The sequence below is a fragment of the Tupaia chinensis genome, unplaced genomic scaffold (assembly GCF_000334495.1).
Source record: "Tupaia chinensis unplaced genomic scaffold, TupChi_1.0 Scaffold000139_1, whole genome shotgun sequence".
NCBI classification, from domain to species: domain Eukaryota; kingdom Metazoa; phylum Chordata; class Mammalia; order Scandentia; family Tupaiidae; genus Tupaia; species Tupaia belangeri.
Window position 1 is genome coordinate 4,492,613 of NW_006159609.1, and position 22,612 is coordinate 4,515,224.

At 38.6% G+C, this 22,612-nt stretch overlaps 1 protein-coding gene across 11 annotated transcripts in view; it reads left to right on the plus strand.

Moving 5' to 3' along the window:
- Positions 1-22,612, plus strand: part of DLG2 (discs large MAGUK scaffold protein 2) — a 1,612,020-nt gene that overhangs the window by 1,098,730 nt on the left and 490,678 nt on the right. For all 11 annotated transcript variants that reach the window (XM_006144952.3, XM_006144955.3, XM_006144956.1 and 8 more), the window contains 2 exons: positions 3,345-3,489; positions 6,811-6,949. In XM_006144952.3, the coding sequence (XP_006145014.1) occupies positions 3,345-3,489; positions 6,811-6,949 (284 nt within the window). The remainder of the gene's footprint in view (positions 1-3,344; positions 3,490-6,810; positions 6,950-22,612) is intronic.

Below are 22,612 nucleotides of genomic sequence, written 5' to 3' on the forward strand. Positions count from 1 at the left end.
CCCTAGTTCTCACCTTCACCCTTCCCTCAACTTCTGCTTTCTGATCTCAAATAAAGATTTTCCTACTGTGATTCTCCTCCTGAGAGCATGTTAGCAAAGTTGCTCTCAAAATGTGCTTGAAGGTAACAGTTTTCTGGATTGTTTCACTGACCAGCTTCAGAATGGTAAAGGGCACAGTTTAATAAGCTCTGGTCACATCACTCTTTCACTGTTAATTTAGTGAGGTTTTCACTTTCTTTACCCAGGGGAGAGAGATAATGAGCCCTTGTCAGAAACAGCTTTGGGTAACTAACCTCTAACTAATCCAGTTAGTTCCTTACCTTTGGAGTTTCTTCCACTAGCCAGTCATCCCATGTGTGTTGTGCCACCAAATGTGGTTTCTGTTCTGTTATTTTTTTTTTTAAAGTAGGTGTTTCTCAAGTCACAGCATCATAGCTGCTGTTAGGCGATTACTTTTTGAGAGAAATCACCTACTTTCATACATATTTAAACCATTGTATGAAAGCATGCCCTGTAAGTATTCAAATCTAGGCACATGTAGTGCTGTCCTAACATAATTAAACAAAAATATGAGAAGGTTTTTAAGAGACAATGTTAAATAAGTAGATTTTAGCTACTCTGTCACCACAAAGTAAGCGTGTGTGATGATGGGTATATTAATTTGCTTCACTATTGTAATCACTTTACTGTCTATACGTATCCTATAACATCATGTTGTTGCCTTTAAACAGGTACAATAAAACTTATTTTGCAATAACGGTACCCAAATAAGGATAACCTAAGTATCTATAATACTTAAAATACTTCCAAGTATTCTCATTTCCCCAAACAATAAGTCTTTCTGGAAATGTCTTAAATGATTTCAGAGAAATGCTGCAGAGATCCACAATAATACCTCTGCCATGAAGTAATCATGTGTATCAAAAGTTTCTCTGTGCAGGGACCAGCAGTTAGCGTAATGGCTGTCGCTGGACTCCCACATAGTCGACCGTGGTTCGCGTCCTGGACCGGGTGGCTTAAAACTCACACTGGGCGCGTGTGCATGCATGCCCAAGATCTCAAGAGGAGAATGGAAGAGAAGTGATTGAGGTGTGGCCATCCCCCCGGGGGTGATTTCTCGCTTTCTATCTCTTTGTCTGTCTGGCGAGGCGCACGCGCCCTATAGCAAAAACCTCTCAAAAAAAAAAAAAAAAATTCTCTGTGCAATCATGAAAGGAAAGTTTCTGTTAAAGCTGATGGCAACAGGGTAACCTTGAACTTGTTCACCTGCAAAGCCTATGTTCCAACATTAGCACTCTATCCTTGGAAAATAGACTCATGTTAAATGACAGTTTGATAAGAAAGATTTTTAAAGAAAGAAAAATCCAAGTTTGCTGAAGCTGTAAGGAAATGCAGATTTCACATTATGTTGGTATGAGAATAAACTGGTTCATCTTTCCAAAGGGCATGTGGAGCTGGGCATCAAAAGGCTTAATAATGTTTTTATACTTTGCCAGCAATTTCACTGGTATGGTTAATCCCAAAGAAATCACTAAAGTTGTGCACAAATATAAAAGAAGACTTATTGCAACATTATTTATAATATAAAAAATTAGATGCAATTTACTCTTCTAGTAAGAGTAGTTAAATTATTGTGTTATAGCCAGGTGAGAAAATGCTCTGTAAAAAATAAAAGTAATGTTTTCAAAGTGCATTAACGTTATGAACTTATCACCACTCTAGATTTAAAAAGCTGGTGCCAAAACAATGTGTTTAATACAGTCACAATTGTTTTTTTCCTTTAATTTTTTATTTCAATTTCTTTTATACATTCAATCATGTACTTAGCTTGCAAAGTGAGTATTCCAACATTGTGTACATTTCTTACCAGTCCAGTTGACAATACTTTAAAGTCATCTTCAATAGATAATAACCTATTTCTTTGTCCCATAAATATCTTGTCTCTCTATTTTTCTCCTTAATGTCCTTCCTCAGACTCTACTCCTTCACCCACCCTCTTCCCACACTGTATCTGGTATTCACAACCATTTACTATGTTCTGTAACTATGAGTCATTCAGTTTCGGCCATAGAGTGCAGACACTCAGAATATATTAAGTGGAGACATTCAATGTCTCCTAAATAGCCTAGCTTGCTTCACACAGCAGTAAATCTTCCATATTAATCCACTTTCTGACAAAAGCCAGCGTCTTGTTGTTTTTTATGGCTGAGTAGTATTCCATAGAGTATATGTGCCACACTTTTTCAATTCATTCTTCTGTTTATGGGCATTTGGGTTGGTTCCATGTCTTAGCAATTGTGAATAATGCCACAATAAACATGGATGTGCAAGCACTTTTCCGATTAAGAATTCTTCTGTCCTTTGGGTAAATACCAAGGAGTGAGATTGCTGGATCATATGATAGCTCTATTTATAGATCTTTGAGGAATCTCCAAATTGTTCTCCAGAGTGGCTAGACCAATTTACATTCCCACCAGCAGTGTAGGAGAGTTCCTTTTTCACCACACCCCCACCAGCACTTATCATTTTTTGTTTTTCTAATCTTAGTCATTCTGACTGGGGTTAGGTGGTATTTCATTGTGGCTTTGATCCCTTACAGTGAGGAATGTTGAGCATTTTTTCATATGCCTTTTGTCTATTTGTATGTCTTCCATAGACAGTGACAGTCATAATTGTTTTTTAAAAATGCATCCAAGTAAGGAGATTATGGATACTTTTTTTTAAAGTTTTCTTCATTTGACCCCCTTATTTCCCTTTTCCACAAATACTAGTCTGAACTCTAATATTGGATCATCTGAAAAGTCATAATGCATTTTTGCATAGAAAAACATAGAAAAGGGGGTCAGCAAGTGATGTAGTGGTTAAGGTACTGGACTCCCACGTGGCTGACGGTGAGTGCAAGATCTGGCAGCTGGAAACTTGCACGAATGTTGAAGATCCAGAGAGGAGAATGGAGGAAAAGGAATTTCAGGACAGCCATCCCCTCTAAAGAGTGATTTCTTGCTTTCTCTCTCCCTGTCTCTTTCTGTCTCTCTGGCAAGCTCACACATCCTATAACAAAAATTTCTCAAAAAAGAGAAAAACATAGAAAAATGTCATGACTTTTCTGACGACCTAATATATTGCTTTCTCTTAGAAAAGGTAGAAGCAACCTTGTTCAATAGGATCAGTGTGTGAACCTTATCTGCTTTGGCAAATGCATCTTTTCCATCAAAGTACGATGTAAATACTGGACTGTAATCATTGTAATCTTTAAGTAAGGTCATGATTCCAGATTTCTTCTTGCCTGAATATTTCTCTTTATAGATTTAACTCTAATATTGAATTTTATATTCCTCTTTCAGGTAAATAACTACAGTTTAGAAGAAGTAACACATGAAGAAGCAGTAGCAATATTGAAGAACACATCAGATGTAGTTTATCTAAAAGTTGGCAAACCCACCACCATTTATATGACTGATCCTTATGGTCCACCTGATATTACTCACTGTAAGTACCACACTAGTATCATCTTCAAATAGCATGCCAAGTTTACAAAATTGGAATCCTACAAAACTATTGGCAAAGTCTTCCACTTGCACCCTTCATTTTGTTTAGTGTCTAGAAATATTTCAGAGGGAGACTCACGCCAGGTGCGTGTGCATGCGTGCCCAAGATCTCAAGAGGAGAATGGAGGAGAGGGGATTGCGGCATGGCCATACCCCCCCCGGGGGGGGTGATTTCTCGCTTTCTGTCTCTCTGTCTCTCTCTGTCTGGTGAGTGCACACACCCCATAGTGTGCCACCCCCACAATAAAAACCCCCAAAAAAAAAAAAAAAAAAAAAAAAAGAAAAGAAAAGAAATATTTCAGAGGGAGGAGCCTTCATTTCACTCCATGTTGCCTTACAACTCTGATCTAGTGTTCTGAAAGCGGGACATCCTGGTGAGTTGGCAGATCCACCATTAGGCAGAGGCTAATCTCTGGTGTTGTAGGCAGTGTCATGATAATGGTGTAGGGGCAATTCATTCTTTTTTGTAAGGAGCACGTGCTCTTGCCAAAAAGACAGAGAGACAGAAGGTGAGAAATCACCCCCACACACACAAGGGGGTGGCCAACCCAAAGTCCCCTCCCCTCTATTCTCCTCTTGGGATTTTTGGGCACACATACACATACACCCAGTGTGAGTTTTAAGCCACTGGGTCCAGGACTCGAACCATAGTCAACTACATGAAAGTTCAGTGACATAACCATTATACCATCTGCTGGTCCCAGGGGCAATACATTTTTAATGACTATTTCTCAAGCCTTTAAAGCATAATAGCTCTGACGCCATAATGCTGTCTCTTCCTAGTTCTGATATAGTTAGTACAGAATAGAAAAGAGTCTGGCAAAATTGACCAGAGATACCTCTACACTTCTTCCTGAGGGAGAGACTCTTGCACTTGAAGGGCAAAATCACGACCCTCATCGTAGCTTTTAATTTTACCTGAATTTGTTATATTGTCGAGGACACCAGAGAACATTAACAGTCACTATAGCAGTGGACACAGGTTGGAACTGGATGCTTCTAGGACAGGTAACAATTAACTAATGAAACACTGCTGGGCCTTCACAGAGTCCACTACTACAAAAGCACCATGTTTTTACCTCTTCTTCATAGGGCAACAAGAAATATATCTAAAGTTCCTTCTTTGGGGAGGAGGTTTAGAAGCAATTGTGTTTGCCTTCTGGCACATGCACTCACCAGAGAGAGATAGACTGACATAGGGAGAGAGAAAGTGAGCAATCACCGCCCAGGGGGGTGGCCACATTGCAATCCACTCTCCTCCCAGGAGTGTGGGAGCATGCATGTCTGCCAGCATGATTTTGAAACTACTGGGTCCAAGGCTCGAACTGTGATCAACCATGTGAAAGCCCAAGAATGTAACCGCTATGCCGCCATCTGCCAGTCCCACAATCCTCTTTTTTATGTGAATTAAGGGACAGGTTTGTTAACGTTGTAAGCTTGCTCATTCTGAAATTTTGAAGTTTGTATGTGAGACTGAAAACTCAACGTCTTCAGAACCTACCATTAATTAGTCTTAAGTTGTTTAACCACTCTGAGATGTTTCTCTTGAAGGAAATTTAAGGGTTGGATAATTTTCTTACCTGCCCAATACATTAACTATTGCTTTACTTAATGATAACTCTAAAATGACTTGACCTCCCATACATGTCCTGTTTTCAAGCAGACTGGTCTTACCTTAGGATATGAAAGCATTTTAGTGCTTAGGGTTTCTTAAGTTAGCTTATTTAGTACAATCTGTTTTCAGACTCGGTGAGCCACTTCATGAAAGGCATAAGGCCAAGGTTAAAGAGAGAAAAGAACAAAACTTTCTAGTCAATTTTAAAAGGAGATATTGAGTAACTTTACTATGCACAAGTACCTTGGAAAGTTCTTTGTGGGCTGCAGAGGCGATACAGTCATGGCCTTCAAGGAGCTTAACTGGAAGGAAGGCTAACTGGGATATATAAATAGCAGCAGTATTTGGCAGAATAAGAGGGATGTATCTGCCATGCGAGAAGCAAAAATAAATGTCCTTTGAGTACTCAAAGGAAGGAGATATATCATTTGTCTTTGGCAGATCAGAAAAATCTTTATACAGAGGATGGCATTTGAATTGCATCTTGAACTGCAGATGAGTGGCCCAGTCTGGTGGTGCTGTTCAAAGCTACTAAACTGCAGTGCTGAAAGCCACAGAGCCAAGAATGGGTCTGGATCACAGCTTGGTCAAGCTGCAAAGTGCAGAGCATTCAAGCACATGCCCAGGATCTTGAGGAGCGGAAGAGATAGGGAAAGGGGATCATCACATGATGAGACCCTATGGAGGGTGCTATTCTCTCTCTCTCTCTCTCTCTCTCTCTCTCTCTCTCTCTTCCTTCTCTCTCTCCCTCTCTGTCTTCCTCACCCCCTCCCCATCTTACATGTGTGCCTTTACATGCTTTTTATTGAGAATAAACTTTTAAAACAGTGGGTGAAATTTCAACATCTGATACAGGGCAGGAGACAGAAATTATAAGTAGTTGGTTCAGTGGAACAAAGGGAGCCCAGGCTATGTTTGAGAGCCACAGTGTGTGTGTGAGGGAGATATCACAATAGACCAGTTTTGTAAGAATGGCAAAAAATAATTTATGCTACATTTGATACATAGGACCAATGAATAACAATCCTAAATGAGAACAGCATGATCAGAGCTGGATATCAAAAGGATTTACTTTATCTCAATGCATAAAGTGGATTTGAGGAAAGAAAGAGGAGCAAGAGATCCACATTGGTGTTTTCAGATGCCTAGAAGGGAGATAAATTATGGAATGGAAAAGAAAAGCCAGAATTCTTGGCTTTTCTGGAATAGGAATATTGAGTATTTTGGGAGAAAGTTTTTATACAAGAGCTGCTCTTTAGGAGCCTTTTGCTTTTGATGAGTGGATATTAATTATGAGAAAAGAATGTGAGCTCTGTAATTAGAAAGCTAACATTTTATTTCAATAGAAAATTAATCATCATTCTAAAATGTGTTTGCTGAATCTCTCCTCCAGTTCTTCTCTTTATCTAATTATACTAGCTGGGGTTACAGATATAACTGTTATTACACCTTTTTGATCCAAAGGTCAACATGTGCTTGTATACATTAAATACAAATAAACATCAACTCCTCTCCTCGGTGGACAAGAAAATCCTTGGCATGTAGCAAAGCCTTTCTATTTTTAATATGTCTTCTGAACTATAGCATGACACATTGAATCACCCACATAACAGGTTTCTTTTATTTTTTATTTTTTCCTCCCCTTAGCTTATTCTCCACCAATGGAAAACCATCTACTCTCTGGCAACAATGGCACTTTAGAATACAAAACTTCCCTGCCACCCATCTCTCCAGGAAGGTACTCACCAATTCCAAAGCACATGCTGGTTGAAGATGACTACACCAGGTCAGATATTGCTTGCTGGTTGTTTGGGTTTGCTCTCATGACCAATAAGAAACCACATTTGCCTAACATGTTGGCTGTTAGTTTGGGGACTACCCAAATGCTGTTCATTCTTCTTGCCTTAGGTGGAAATCTACAAATTATTGTGAACATGTGTCATTATCCTCTTTGGGAAGCTAAATCACAAGTTCTTTGTCGAGAAATAGTAATACATTCCTGTCTATCAGTTTCCAATTTGTTAAGACTTCTCATATCTGATTCCATTTGAGATATATAGCTGTAAGGTAGGTGTTCTTACTTGAGAAAATAGTGCTGAAGTTCAAAAAACAAAAAAGGAAGTAGCATACCAAGGTTTCGTACCTGAACTGTGGAAGTTGGTACTGAAATTCTGACAGTTGACTCAAAATTCATTGTTGCTGTGAATGACCACCTACAGTTCAATGGAATTTGGGAGTCAGTCAGCCCTCCCTGTAGCATAGTAACTACAGGTGAAAGGAAGAGTAAAATGAACTCCAAATGGTTTGAATTTAGTATAGCCTGTCACCTGCAAAGGGAAATAGGGCCGGATTCTAGCACAGCGTAAGGAGCCACATTGCAGATCCATAAGTAAAGCCAGATTCAACCAGTGTACCTCTAAAAACATTAGATCAGACAGTTCACAGAAAAAAAACAACTGATTTTACTTAAATGGTCATCAGAAGGATAGAATAAATTGGGAGATTACTAAATAAATGAATGAATGGATAGAAAAATAATAAATGCCCATGCTTTTTTATATTTCATTAGCTTTATTGCAACTAATATGTGCTCATTTCATTTGGAAAAGCAACATAAAGATGTCCCAGAAACAAAAATCTCCCCAAACCCCCTCTAGAGTGACTTATCTTGAGATACCCAGTGTGGCAGTCTGACATGAACCTTTCATACCTTCTCCGTGTTCATACAATCTCATGCAAATGCACACATGGATGTTTGTGGAACTTGACATCATTTTTACTAAGTAAGTTCATATTTTGCACATTGTTCTGTGACTTGATTTTCTCAATAAACAATTTTAGCAAACATGAGACAACAGTTAGACATGTGCACTTTATTTCTTCATGCATCTGTATGTAACAGTGATAGACTGTTTTAATTTTATATCCTGCCTGTCTAATCGAAGACATTTGTCAGCTCTTTAAAAAGGAGAGGAAATGATCTGCAGTTAATTTTCCCCACTGGCACATGTACATGCTTTGGTCTTTCCATTCTTTGGTATTTCTTTTTAAATGATGAAGCATTTTTCGTTCATGTTGTAATATCACATTTGCTAAAGTAGCTTAGTACATCTTTAGCCAAGGAATGGAATGTTTGGATGCTGAAAATGTGCATCTGTGGTGTAAATTAAATATAAACTTCTCCCTTCTCTCTATGTTCTTAATTAAAATGAGGGCTGTGGCAAAGATAATTCTTATAACTCTCCAAAGAATTTGTAAACATGGACACTTTTATCCACAAGGGCAATGATCTATTTGTTCTCATCCAGTCACTAATATTTGATATGATTTTAATTTGCAAATGTCATCTTATTTTATTACATCCCATAGTGAATTATAGTTTATTAAAAACCTCTTCACAATCCAGGCCTTTTGGTAGTAGCTGTTTTACCTACACTATCCATTTAATCTTCCCTAAAACACAAAAAGAAAGGCTTCCACCCCCATTTTAGAGATGTAGAAATTGAAGTTCAAAGAGTCCAAGAAAATTGTCTATGGTTACATAGGTTCTCGTTTTTAGTGGGGGTTTTGTGTTTATTAGTTTGTTAGTTTGTTTTTACATACAGTCTTGCTATGGCATGGTTCTCTTGCCTCAATCTCTTGAGGGGCGGTCTGCGGGCATGTGCTATTGTGCCCAGCATTTAGTGTGAGCCTGGTTTAAACCAGGACTCTCCTGTGATGAGTGCAGGGCCTACCAGAGTGCACCACTATGTCTGGGGCTTATTTCCTTCTTATTTTAAAAATGAAAACCAAAACTGTTACAACCGTGTTTTTCATAGAAATACATAGCAAAGGGCCAGACACTAGTATGATTGTTAAGGCAGTTGAATCTCACATGGCCCACTGCTGGTTTGACTCAGCAACTTGAGAAACATACCTGGTGTGTATGTGTGCCCACAATCCTGAAAGGAGGCAGAGATAGAAGAGAAGGGATTGTGGCATGACCATTCCCCCTGGGTACTTTCTCTTGTCCCTTTTATCTCTCTGTCTGTCTCTCTAGCACACGCGCATGTACATACACACATACACCATAAGCTAAATAAAGTCTCAAGAAAGATTTCTTGTCTCCAGAAATTTTTAAGGACCACTCCAAATTGTGCCTCTAATGTTCACCAGGTTGACGCCTCTGCGGGCATGTGCTATTGTGCCCAGCATTTAGTGTGAGCCTGGTTTAAACCAGGACTCTCCTGTGATGAGTGCAGGGCCTACCAGAGTGCACCACTATGTCTGGGGCTTATTTCCTTCTTATTTTAAAAATGAAAACCAAAACTGTTACAACCGTGTTTTTCATAGAAATACATAGCAAAGGGCCAGACACTAGTATGATTGTTAAGGCAGTTGAATCTCACATGGCCCACTGCTGGTTTGACTCAGCAACTTGAGAAACATACCTGGTGTGTATGTGTGCCCACAATCCTGAAAGGAGGCAGAGATAGAAGAGAAGGGATTGTGGCATGACCATTCCCCCTGGGTACTTTCTCTTGTCCCTTTTATCTCTCTGTCTGTCTCTCTAGCACACGCGCATGTACATACACACATACACCATAAGCTAAATAAAGTCTCAAGAAAGATTTCTTGTCTCCAGAAATTTTTAAGGACCACTCCAAATTGTGCCTCTAATGTTCACCAGGTTGACGCCATTTATTATGCAGACTTGAACCCATCAGTCTCCATCCCACCTCTCCTGTATTCTCCCAGAATTGTAGAACACTAGTTTACTAGACATATCACCTAACATGTATTCACACTTTCTTTTCTCTTACATTAATTAATTTGTTGCTCTTTTCATGAAGTTTTAGCTTCTGCCGTGTGTCAAGCATGGCTATTAGCAACAAAGTCACAGTGAAGAATATACCAGACCAGGTATTGAATTTATAGTAAAATTTATTGACTAAAAGACATGTAGATAAATGAGTTAAGTTTGGATAGCACTAACTTCTATAAAGAAAACAAAACAGGGTTATGTGATAGGTCATCTTTGAGGAAGAGAATGGTGTGAAGTAGGATAGCCAGGTAGTGGCTCTCTGAGGAGACAGCATATGAGCTGTGACCTGAATAACGAAAAGAAAATGGCAGCCCAGCTGCAATGTGGGAGCCTATGCAGAAGGTCAAGGTTTGGTCCTGGAAAGAGATGAACTAATGGGAGCGCTGTAGAAAATTAAGTTGGAAAAGGAGGTTAGAGCCAGGTAATTTACAATTTTGTAGGTAATGACAAAGTATAGGTTTAATTTTAAGTATTCTAAGAATCTCTTAAACAGTACTAATCAGAAAAAGTAAGTGATCTGATTTATGGTTTTTAAAAAAATGCTCTTGCTGCTGTGTAGAGGAGTGGAGGGACCACTGAAGAAATTCAGGTAGAGATTATGGCATCTGAGACTGGAGGGAGGAGTAGGAAGAGTGGAGGAATCTGAGCTACATTTCAGAACAACATGTATTCTACGTAAAGAGAAAACCTGCCTTAGGTGGGCCATTTACTACTGACTGTTTTTATACTTCATCTCACACATGGAGTAATCTTTCAGAAACAGTGCAAGTATTTGCCACCGTTAGTGTTTGATTCTTGTCACTGGCTGGAGTTTTAACTTTGTAGATCAAACCTGGATAGAGACTAGACCATTGTTCCCACTCATGACTGGGGACAGAATATGAAGCTTTCTGTCCAAACATAAAAACACAAAATCTTGTACATAAAAACACAAAATCTTTATCACAAAATTTTGGAAAATATCCTTGTTTGCTCTAATTAAAAATATTTTGGTTACAAATTATTCATATCCAAAATCTTAAAGTGAAACTGACGCACTGGAAAGATTTTCCAGGGGTCAAAGGACCTGGCAAATACCATAGACCCTAAGGTACATGTAAGTACCCAAGTCTGAGAAGCAGTGAGCACATTACACAAACTTGCAGGTTATTAATTCTGTTTACCAGAAACAATGCCTTAGTAATAACTCACAGTTTCTGGGCTCCAAGAGGAACAAGTTCTCAAAGAATCAGACAACATCTTCCTTCAGTAAAGAATGGTAGATGGTCTAGACTCTTTTTAAGTTACAGCTATTGACTTGAAAACATTTTTGGAAGAACTGGAAGTTCCTCCTTTTTCATAGGGAAAAAAATATTTTCCTGTATGCCTTTAATTTAGTATACTGGAAAAGAATGGGAGTACCCTCAGTTGACAACTCTGCTTTAAAATCACAGTAAGTATAGCAGAGCGTTTGGTGCATGAGTCCTGGTGCCACTCTTCTCAGGGTTTTTGTTTCTGTTTCAATATTTACTTTATTTCCTGAGAGAGAGGAAGAGGAAGAGGCATCCCCCATAGGCTTCACTCACCACGATCCTCTTCCCATCCCTGCAAGCAGCCAGGATCACTGGCATATCCAGAGTGCTCAGGTCAGACCCAGAAATATGAACCCAGAGCCCTCCTAGAATACCAACATCAGACAGCAGTGCCCCTACCTCCTGGTCCACTCTGCTCAAGTTTGAATCCCACCTTGACCACTTTCTTGCTGTGTAACCTTGGGTACGTTTGGTAACTGCCCTCTGTCCCAGTTTTCTAAGTAATTAGGTCGTCAGGAAAATCCTGGCATTTTTTAAAAAATGTTTTTCTATGTAAAAGTGCATCATGATTTTCCTGACCACCCAGTAGAAAAAGAGCAGAAAAATACCTTCCTTCCATCTCACAGTGTTATTTACAGTAAACTGAATTAATACATGTGAAGTACTTGGAGAAAAGTAAGCCCTTGGTAAATGTTATTAATACTATTGAAAAACAAGGATTTTGAGATGAACCATTCCACAAATAAAATCACTTTTTAGTAAACATCTTCCAATTATTTATGGAAATGTAGCCGACAATATTATGCAGCTGCTCAAACACGTTGTTATCTATGCATACATTTTTTTCAACTTATTTATCTTGCAGAGCACATTAGAACATTTTATTACAGAAAGTCATATAGTATGAAAGCTTTATTGAGAATCTTTATTTTTATGACCACAGCAAATATCTAGTACCACCTGCATTAAAAATCTAATATAGGATTCAGTGGAACTAAAAATGGTGTGAACCTGACTCCTCTAGCTAAACTTCAATTGTTTTGTGGTAATTGGTTGATGTTGTCCCTTTTATTCATAATAGCTATCAATAACTAATACCTTGGAGCTTTTTGCTTAAGAAATTATACAAAACACAGCACCAGGCTCGTCACAGCCTTTATGGAGTTCATTATCAAACTTAACCAAATTAAAGATTCATGAGCAAATGTCTTCAAGTTATCTGTTGTGATCTATGTTGCATGCCTGATTTCTCCGATATGGAGACTGGCACTGTGATGTCTCTTTTGAAACAAAATGTAATAATGGGAAGTAGGGAGTGGAACAGAACTAGTGAGACAGATGGAAAATAGACCATTAAGTGGAAGCCTCAGGGGAGTTTTCTCTTTATTGATGGTGACTCCCCCTAACTATTTAAGTTTACTTACATAAACCATGAGGCATGATTGATAGAGCTATTCTGTTAGAAGAGAGAGTAGGTACACTAATGGGCACTTGACATCTTAATCAAAGGGGATTTCCAAATATATTGGGTCTCCGGGAAAGTCATGACGCATTTTTGCATAGAAAAACAGAAAAATGCGCCATGACTTTCCCAATGACTAAATTTATTGAAAAATATGTGAAGTTGCTATGTTCTGTCAGGGAAATGAATTCAGTGTTAACAAAAAATAAAACAGTAGTGGGAGTTTTTAAACTGCCTTCTATACTTATTTATTGTTTCCTATGTACCTCACATATTAGCCAAATAGAAACATCCCACACTATGCCCTGTAATGTAATGGAAGATGGTTATTACATCTACAACCATTGTTGCTGTACGTGTAAAATTCAAGTAGTTATTCATCAATGCTGTATCCCATATCAATAGGATAAGCTCATGCTTGACTGTCAGGGCCGGTTGATATTTAAAAAATTAAAAATAAAAAAAAAAGATTGATGATAGGCAGTGGAGAATTGAGGGACTGCTGTGGAAGCCATCAATCATCAGTTAGTCCCTGTCCTCTTCTACTACAAGTTAACTCTCATCAACACGTTACACAGTTATTGCTGGCCCATATCTATACACTGAGCTATGTGTTAACTATGACTCAAGACAAGTGGACATGGCCTTTCCTCTAGGAGTTTCTACTCACATCCATACATCAATTCAGTAATAAGAGAAGACAAAAAGCTGATTCCCATTTGTCCATTGATGGGTGTATGTGTTGACAGTGATCCATAACAGCCTCTATTCCCTCAGTCATTTCCTGCCGTCTGTTCTATTACTAGTTGCTGTGGGTGAGGTTACTATATTATTGATCACCCTAACAAAATACCAGGAAATTGTGGAATAAAATCATTGCATTCTAAGGACTTACATGTTTACTGCAGAGTAGACTTATACATTTCCTATATTTTGAGTTACATTATTCACTTTTTTCTTCTAGGTAGTTTTATTAATATCAAGAGTGGAACACATGATACCTGAGTAAAAGCCATTTTTAAAATACTGTCCTCATATATTTTTCCTAAATTAAAAATTCTATATATTCATTTTTTTATGTCTTGACTATCTACCTTTAATTGTTTCTTTCCAATGTTTTACCTTTTTATTTTCTTTAATTATTAAAGTATTTGGGGGGCTGGCAGGTGGCTTGGTGGTTAGGGTGCTAGACTCCCACATGACTGACCACAGTACAAGTCCCAAACCTTGCAGCTTGCTTTCTCACTTTCCCTTTCTCTCTCTCTCTCTCTCTCTCTCTCTTAATTAAAAAATAATAATGACAAAATTAAGTTAAATAAATAACATTTTAAAAATGTAATATGGGGACCAGAAGTTGGTGTAATGGCAATGTTGCTGGACTCCCATGTAGTTGACCACAGTTTGAGTCCCAGACCCGGTAGCTTAAACTCATCCCGGGCACGATGTGTGCGTGCGTGTCCAGGATCCGGAGAGGAGAATGGAGAAGAAGTGATTGTGGCATGGCCATCCCCCCTGGGAGGTGATTTCTCACTTTCTGTCTCTCTATCTCTTTCTTTCTGGTGAGTGCACGTGCCTATAGCAAAAACCTCTCAAAAAAAAATAATATGCATTTGTAAAAAAAATTGACAATATAAAGAAATACTAAAAAAAGACTTTTATCACTATAAAGGGATAAATGTTGTTAATATTTGTTTGTTTTTTGGTTTTTTTTTAGTGTTTTTTCTTCTGTGCCTGTATACTTATTTATAAAATTTGGACCATACTACATACAGTGTTTGGGGGAAGTTTCAACTTTTTTCACTTTAATATTATGGTTTTGAGTTTTTTTCTCATGTCCTAAGTCTTCAAAGACATTATGTGTATGTGTATATATATATAATTTAATTTCTTTCTAGGCTTTCTTATCTTAGGATACCAGGTAATGGTTGTATGGTCTTTTGTCTGTCTGTCTGTCTGTCTCTCTCTCTCTCTCTCTCTCTCTCTCTCTCTCTTGGTGTCATTGGGCACATGAGCTTACTGGAGAGAGACAGAGAGGAAGAAAGAAAGAGAAAGTGAGAAAGCAAGAACAAAAATTTAAAATGCTAAGAAACAGCCCTCTCAGGAGGGAAAACCACATTACACACTGTTGTATCCAGGGTTCAAACTATGCAGTCAGCCATGTGAGACCCAGCTGCCTCACCCACCATGCCACCTGACTGGTCTGCTTCTCTCTCTTGATTATATTTGAGATTATGCCTAGGTCCCAACTGCCTAATCAGCCTGTTCCTTGTTGCCTTATAGGCACTGTGCATTTAGTACATCCAAAACAAACTCTTGATGTTTGTCTTCAACCTGTCTTTCCTTAGACTTCCCCTTCTTAGTAAATGACAGCTCTACACTCTCCTCTGCTCTTGACCAGGTGACAAACACTGGGTCAGCCTTCTCTCCCTTTTTCATTTCATATCCCATGTGCAACCCAGCAGCAAATTCTGTAGCTTTTGCCTTCAAAATACATTCAGAAGGGGCCCACTTCAATACCAGCACGCTAGTCCAACCACATCCTTCACCACTTAGTTATTGCAATAGCCTGCTTTGCTACTCATGCCACAACACACATTACTGTTATAAATGTAGATCAGCTCATGTCACCAGAAGTGACGTCCACAGCCTTCACTTATAAGACCCATTCTGACCTGGGTCCAGCTGCCCACCCTGACTGTATTTCCTAGCACTCCCTTCGTTGTACTCAGGCGTGCTCATTGCTTGATCACAGTAGACAAGCATGCCTTACTTCAGGAAGCCAGACTTGCCCTTCCTTCTGCCTACAATGCTCTTCCCTCACATGTCCACAGGTCACACATGTTACTTCCTCTCTACCTTCAGCTTTCAGGTCAAAAGCCATCTTAGCCCAGAGGTCATCTCCAATCCTGTATAAATATCACCTAGCCACAATAACTCTTTAGTTCCTTAGCCAATTTACGTTTCTCCCTGGTGCTTATCTCTGCCTGCATATTTCTATTTGAATATTTATTTATTGTCTATCTCCCGGCTCTAGGCTATAAGCTCTATGAGAATAAGGATTTGTCTGTTTGTATTGATTACTTCCAGCACAGAGAAGATTGTCTGGAACATATTTAATACTCACTAAATATTTGTGGACTGAATATAGTGGATTTATTTGATCATTTGCAGTACTCTTGTTATGCTGGAAGATTGGTTTTTTGAATGTTTTTTGGTCCAAGTTGACATGCCCATGAGCTATATATAGAAATGCTTGTCTTAATACTCTCCCATTTAAATGCTACTTTTATTTTTAATTGTTGTATATTTTCTCCTTTTTCTCTCTACCTCTGTTGATTTATTTTACTAATCTCTGATTTCATCTCTTTATTCATTCTTTCATTTTTCCATCCTGCAATTCATTCCGCAAATACGTGTCAGTGTTTTGTATCTTCAAGGAGACAAGAAGTGAATGATACTTAGAGGTAGACAAGTAGATTCAAATCCATAGCAGAGGTGATATATATTGTGTTGGATAACAGTACTAAAATCTACACAGAGCTCAGGAAAGGCATTTAATCCAGCCTTGCAAGTCAAGAATAGCTTCTGAGAAGTGTTAGACTGAGATTGGAAAGAACATAGGAATTAACTAGTAAAACCTATGACTTTTTGTCATATCTTCAATAGGGTCCAAGATGCAAAGGGAGATGATACAGAAGACCCATAGAGGGTACTTGGGCAAAAGTCTTTCTGTTTAACCTCTTGCCCAAGTAATTTGCTTTTATTTTTCACAAACAATATTTAGGACCAGAGCATTCTTTGTTCTAAACACTTATTAGAATTTTAAGAGTAATGGTAAGAGTAATAGATGTTTGGGTAATATCATACAGTTCACAAAGTGCTTTTTATACACTGTTACATTTGCAGAATAATCCAGGAAGCAGTTATAATTACTTTCTTTTGCAGGTGAAGTAACTGATGTTGACTTACCCATGGCTGACTCAACTGGCAAGTGATAGAAGCCAAAGTAATTAAACACTATATAAGATGTACTGGCCATATAGACTATAACTGGTAAACAGATTAGGCTGGACATCTGGGAATTAGTACCTAGATTGTAATTTATACAAATCATGATAATTTTCCCCAATTCCTTTTCAAGGTCAATCGATGAAGGACTGACCCATAATCTTGTGTAGTTTTTGTGTATTGTGTGTGTGTGTGTGTGTGTGTGTACTTTTAATTTCAGTGTTGCCATTTAGATAATCATTTAATTTTCCCCAATTCTTTTTCAAGGTCAATAGATGAAGGACCAACCCATAATCTTGTGTAGTTTTTGTGTATTACGTGTGTGTGTGCATGTGTGTGTATTTTTAATTTCAGTGTTGCCATTTAGATACTCATTTTTGAGAGGGACAGCAAAGTTTGTGGAAGGAAGTGGCTTGACTTTTGAGGACTGAAATGATCTAGGTGTACACCAAGGTTCTGCATTCAAGGAGGAAATGGGAGACATTGGTCAAAGGCAGGATGTGTGAGACCTGTAGATCTAATGTGCAGCATGGTTGCTGTAGTCAGTAATGCTATCTTACATACTTAGAATTTGCTAAGGTCAAAAAAAGAAAAAGAAAGGAAGGAAGGAAGGGAGGGAAGGAGGCAGGCAGGCAGGCAAGCAGACAGAAAGAAAGAAAGGGCTCTACCACTAAATGGCTCTATGACCTTGGGCTATATATCCCTCAGTTTCTTCATCTGTAATGAAGGTTGGTAACTTAGTTCAAAGGATAGTGTAGAAGAATGAAGATATCCTATAATGGATGGAGAATAATTGGCTCTCAGCATATGTTAAGTTGCTTCCTCCTTTCCTTTCCTCAAAGGGGTACCAATTATTATTGTTTTACTATTGATAACTAAAAATATTTTTATAAAGGAAAGGGAGTACAATAGGGAAAGGATTACTAGAGTTAAAACATATTAGTGTAGTTATTGCATATGACATATTTGTTGAATTTTAAAGGGAATCTGGGAAGGAAACACCATTTATTGAGATCTGCTTGGTGCCAGATTGCCTTTCATATATTAGCACATTTAATCTGCCATCTCGGTTTAACTTCCTCAGTTTTAACAGTGCTTCTCAAATCATGAAAGAAAAAGAATGTTTCAATCTTTCTTTTAAATTATTTTAGTATTCAAGATTATCTAGTCTACAATATTAGCAAAATTTGTGTAAACACATTTTTAATGTTAAGTGTTATTATTTGTTGAATTTGTGCTATATGCCAGTCTATACTAAGCATTTTCTGCACAATGTTTCATTCTCATTTAACCTTTAAGATAGGCATTGTTGGGCCAGCAGGTGGCATGATGGTTAAAGTGCTGGTCTCTCACATAGCCAAGTCCTGGACCTGGTAGCTTAAAAATTATGCAGGGTGTGGGACCAGCAGCTTGCGTAATGGCTATGTCACTGGACTCCCATGTAGTTGGCTGTGGTTCGAGTCCCAGATCCAGTGGCTTAAACTCACACAGGGAACATGTGTATGCATGCCCAAGGTACCAAGAGGAGAATGGAGGAGAAGGGATTGTAGCGTGGCCATCCCACCTGGGGGGTGAGTTCTTGCTTTCTGTCTCTGTTTCTGTCTTTCTGGCAAGCGCATGTGCCCTATAGCAAAAACCTCTCAAAAAAAAAAAATTATGCATAGTGCATGTGGCATGTGCGTGCATGCCCAAAACCCTAGGAGGAGAAGGGATTGCAGTATGGCCATCCCACCTGGGGGTGATTTCTTACTTCCTTCTCTGTTACTTCTCCAGCAAGTACACATGCCCCATGGCAAAACCCAACCATCCATCCCTCTCAAAAAAAGATAGGTATTTTTATTCTCACTTTATGCATGAAGAAGAGAAAATAATAAAAATTTATAACAATTACTTGTAATTTAGATACTACATATATAAACTCATTAACTGTCTCAGTCTTACCAACAAATCCTATTTTTATCTCCATTTTACTGTAGAGAAAACTGAGGCATAGAGTAATTAAGTACTTGTCCATACAGTTTATATTAATAATTAGCAAAACTGGGATTTGAACAAAGTCAGTCAGACTTCACAATGTATATCCTTGACCACTCTACTGAATATTATACAATTGGTATATTAGCAAAATCAGGATTTAAACTAACTCCAGAGTCTGGACCTTTTTTGAGTGCGTATATGTGTATTTGTGCACATGCATATGTGTGTTACATGCAAACGTATGTAGTGTTTCATTTTTTATTATACATTTATTTATTTTATGAGAGAGGAGAGAGAGACAGAGACAGAAACAAGCATACTCAACAAAGTCTCATGTACAATCCACTCTCAGCCTTTCCCAGCCAGCCAGGACCATGAGCATATATATATAAGACTTCCGGCATGTTCAGGTTGACCCAGGAACTAAACTCTGATCTTCCATATGGCCTCCAGCATTGCAGAGTGTTGTACTAAAGCTGCACCCATCGCTGAACAAGGTTTTGTTTTCATTTTTGTTTTAGACAGGTTCTCCCTGTGTCACAATCTCCAAGTAGCAAAGACTACAAGTGTGTGCCACCACACCTACCTCTTATGTTGGACTGAGAACCCAATCCAAACCTCCTATGTGGCTTCAGCCTGCTGAGCAGCAGTATCTTACCAAAGCACACTACTGCAGCTGGGCCAGAGTCTGGCTCTTTTTACTGTCCCATGGTGGTAGCATTATTAGCTGTAGGATTTCTAGAATCTTCTCCGTACTTCAAGTGTCTTTGTTTTTTTCTTTTACTCAGAAAGGTACAACTGAAGTTTTATGTGATTGCCTCCTTCCAGAAACACATAACCTGTGCAAGGGAATCAGTGACCTTCAGGGATTGCCAGGTGGAGGATCAGTCCTTAATGCCTGGTTACACCAGACCTCATAGGGCTGCCTTAATGACCATTTTACTGAAAGAACTTAGTTATGATTGTCTCTCTCTGAGTGTAAACATTTAAACATGAACTCCCACTGTAGACTTTTTTTTTAATTGAATTGTTCGTGAAGAAGACCAATGTGAGTTCTTCCTCATAATGACCATTTCTTAATGGAAATGCCATCAACTGATACATTGGTGCCTGATGTTTTGTTTTATGCTTCGTTTTGCTCGAATCTTTTTCTAGAATCTCATTTACTACCTTGAGACAGGGGATGAAGGCAAAATGAAACAGCTGAAATGAATGTGATAGCCTAAGATTTGAAAGCCAATTTTGTGAGACCTTGCTCTGAATCTATAATAGTCTTAGTAGCCCCTTAAAGCTATCTAGTACTGCATGGATATGTTTCAGTTTCTCATTTTAATTCTTATGACACCATACCAAATAAGCAGAGAGATGCTGCTATACCTACTTTACAAATTGGGAATATAAGAGAGAGTCCATGACTCCCCTATGACAGAAAGAAAGTGCAGATCCAGAGGTAGGTAGCGTCCTGGTGGAGAGCATAAATTATGGAGCCAAAACATTCTGGGTTCATCATTTACCAGCTGCTTTATCTTGGATGAGGTTGTGTAACCTCTCTGTGCCTCAGTTGGCCCTTCCATATCATGGACTATTATTAGGATTAAATAAATCAATCCAGAGCCAGCAGTTGGCATGGAGGTTAAGGAGGCTGGCCGACTATCCAGTTCAAGTCCTGGACCCAGCAGCTTGAAAATCATGCCAGGTGTGTGTGTATGTGTGTGTGTGTGTGTGTGTACACGTGTGTGTGTGTGTACCCAAAATCCCAAGAGAATGCAGGAGAAGGGATTGTCCATGGCCATTCTCCCTCGGGGTCGTTTCTCACTTTCTCTCTGTCTCTCTCTGGTGAAAGCACGTGCCATATAGCAAAAAAAAAAAAAAAAAAAAAGAAAAAGAAAAAGAAAAAAGAAAGAATCAATCCATGTAAATCACCTGGAACAGAGCCTGGAACAAAATTATCTATATTCTGTTCAGCTGTTACTAATGATAGCCGAAAGCCCAGGGTGCTGTGGTGATTATAAACTAGCCATAGCTGTGATGTGAGCCGAATTGCCTGGGATGGTTGAGTGAGTGAGGTTAGAAAGTGAAAACAGAGGGGGAACCAGCAGTTAGCATAATGGCTATGTCGCTGGATTCTCACGTAGTCTACCGCGGTTTGCGTCCTGGACCCGGTGGCTTAAAACTCACGCTGGGCGCGTGTGCGTGCGTGCCCAAGATCCCGAGAGGAGAATGGAGGAGAAGGGATTGTGGCATGACCATCCCCTCTTGGGGGTGATTTCTCACTTTCTGTCTCTGTGTCTCTCTTTGTCTGGCGAGCGCACGCGCCCTATAGCGAAAACCTCTCCCAAAGAAAAGAAAGTGAATGCAATGAGAATACTGCCAGCGATCCTACTAAGACATAGATTTACACTATATTTACAACTTCAGGAATATATTTTGTGACTTAATATTAATTTAGTGATGTTTTCCTTGTATCATCATATGATTAAAAACATACATTGATGCTAATTATCTCTTCTAAAGCGGGCCTAAGTCTATTAAATAGATGTCTATGTATTAAAGAAATTGACTTTTAATTTAAAAACTCTCAAATTAAAATTTTGGACAGGTCAAGTAAGCACAAATACATTTGTTCCTCAGATATTCAGTATTTTTAGTGTAGTCATCAAAAAAAATTTAAAGTAAATGCAATTTTTATTTTTGTATACCTTTGAGATTTGAGCACAGAAATTAATTTTATACATAGAAACCCCTATAATAAGGCTTTCCAGTTCCCAGGGGTAGCATTAATCCCATGGCCTTACTGCATATTATTAACAGATTGGATCTTATGGTTGGATAGAGTTTCACATTCAGTATGTATCCAAATCCAAGTTATATTATGCTAAATTTAAATTCATGAGAGCAGAGGGGAGCTATGTAGGAGTTACAGCTGAGTGTGGAGCTCATGGTGAGAATGTGTTCTACCTGAGTAAAGTAATGTAGGATCAGCTCCAAAACCACTGACTTCTGCAGCACAGAGAGAAATACTTGACTAAATATAAAAATTAAAATATAGGGGCCAGAAAGTGGTGTGGTGTTTAAGGTGTTGGACTCCCACATGGCTGACCACAGTTTAAGTCCCAGACTCAGAGATTTGAAAATCATGCCAGGAGCATGTATGTGCATGCCCAAAATTCCAAGAGAAAAATGAAGAAGGGACTGCAGTGTGGCCATCCCCCCAGGGGGTAATTTCTCACTTTCCTTCTCTCTGTCTCTCACTGTCTGTGGCAAACGTATGTGCCTTATGGCAAAAAAAAAAAAAAAAAAAATTATGTGTGTGTGTGTGTTACTGGTGAAAATAACAAAGGGCATTGTTTCTTACCTTCTCTTGAAAAAAGAATATTCATGCTTTACAAATATTAATATTTGACTGCTGTATTGAATCAAAAAATTTTAGGGCAGTCACATGAGGTGGTGCACAGCTATAGTCCCAACTTCTCAGGGGATTGTGGTAGGAGGATCACAAGTTCAAGGCCAGCCTGGACAACATAAAGACTTTCTCTCTTTAAAAAAAAAAAAGTGAAATTTGTATTCTGTAGTACTGAAAGAGTTAATGCAACTCTAAAAAGTGATTATAGCTTTCTGAAAAAGAACACGTCGGGGCTGGCAGGTGGTATAGTAGTTAAGGTGCTGGATTCCCACATGGCTGATCATGGTTCAAGTCCCAGATCCAGTGATTTGACTTTCTCACTTTCCCTCTCACTCTGTCTCTCTCTGGTCAAATTAATAATAATAATAATAATGAAATTAAATAATAATAGTAATAATAATAAAGAAGGTCTATTGTCTAAACTTGGGTTTCAGGTCAGACAACCCATCAGTCACCTATTATGCCTATTTTCCTAAGTTTTTTTTTTTTTGAGAAGTTTTTTG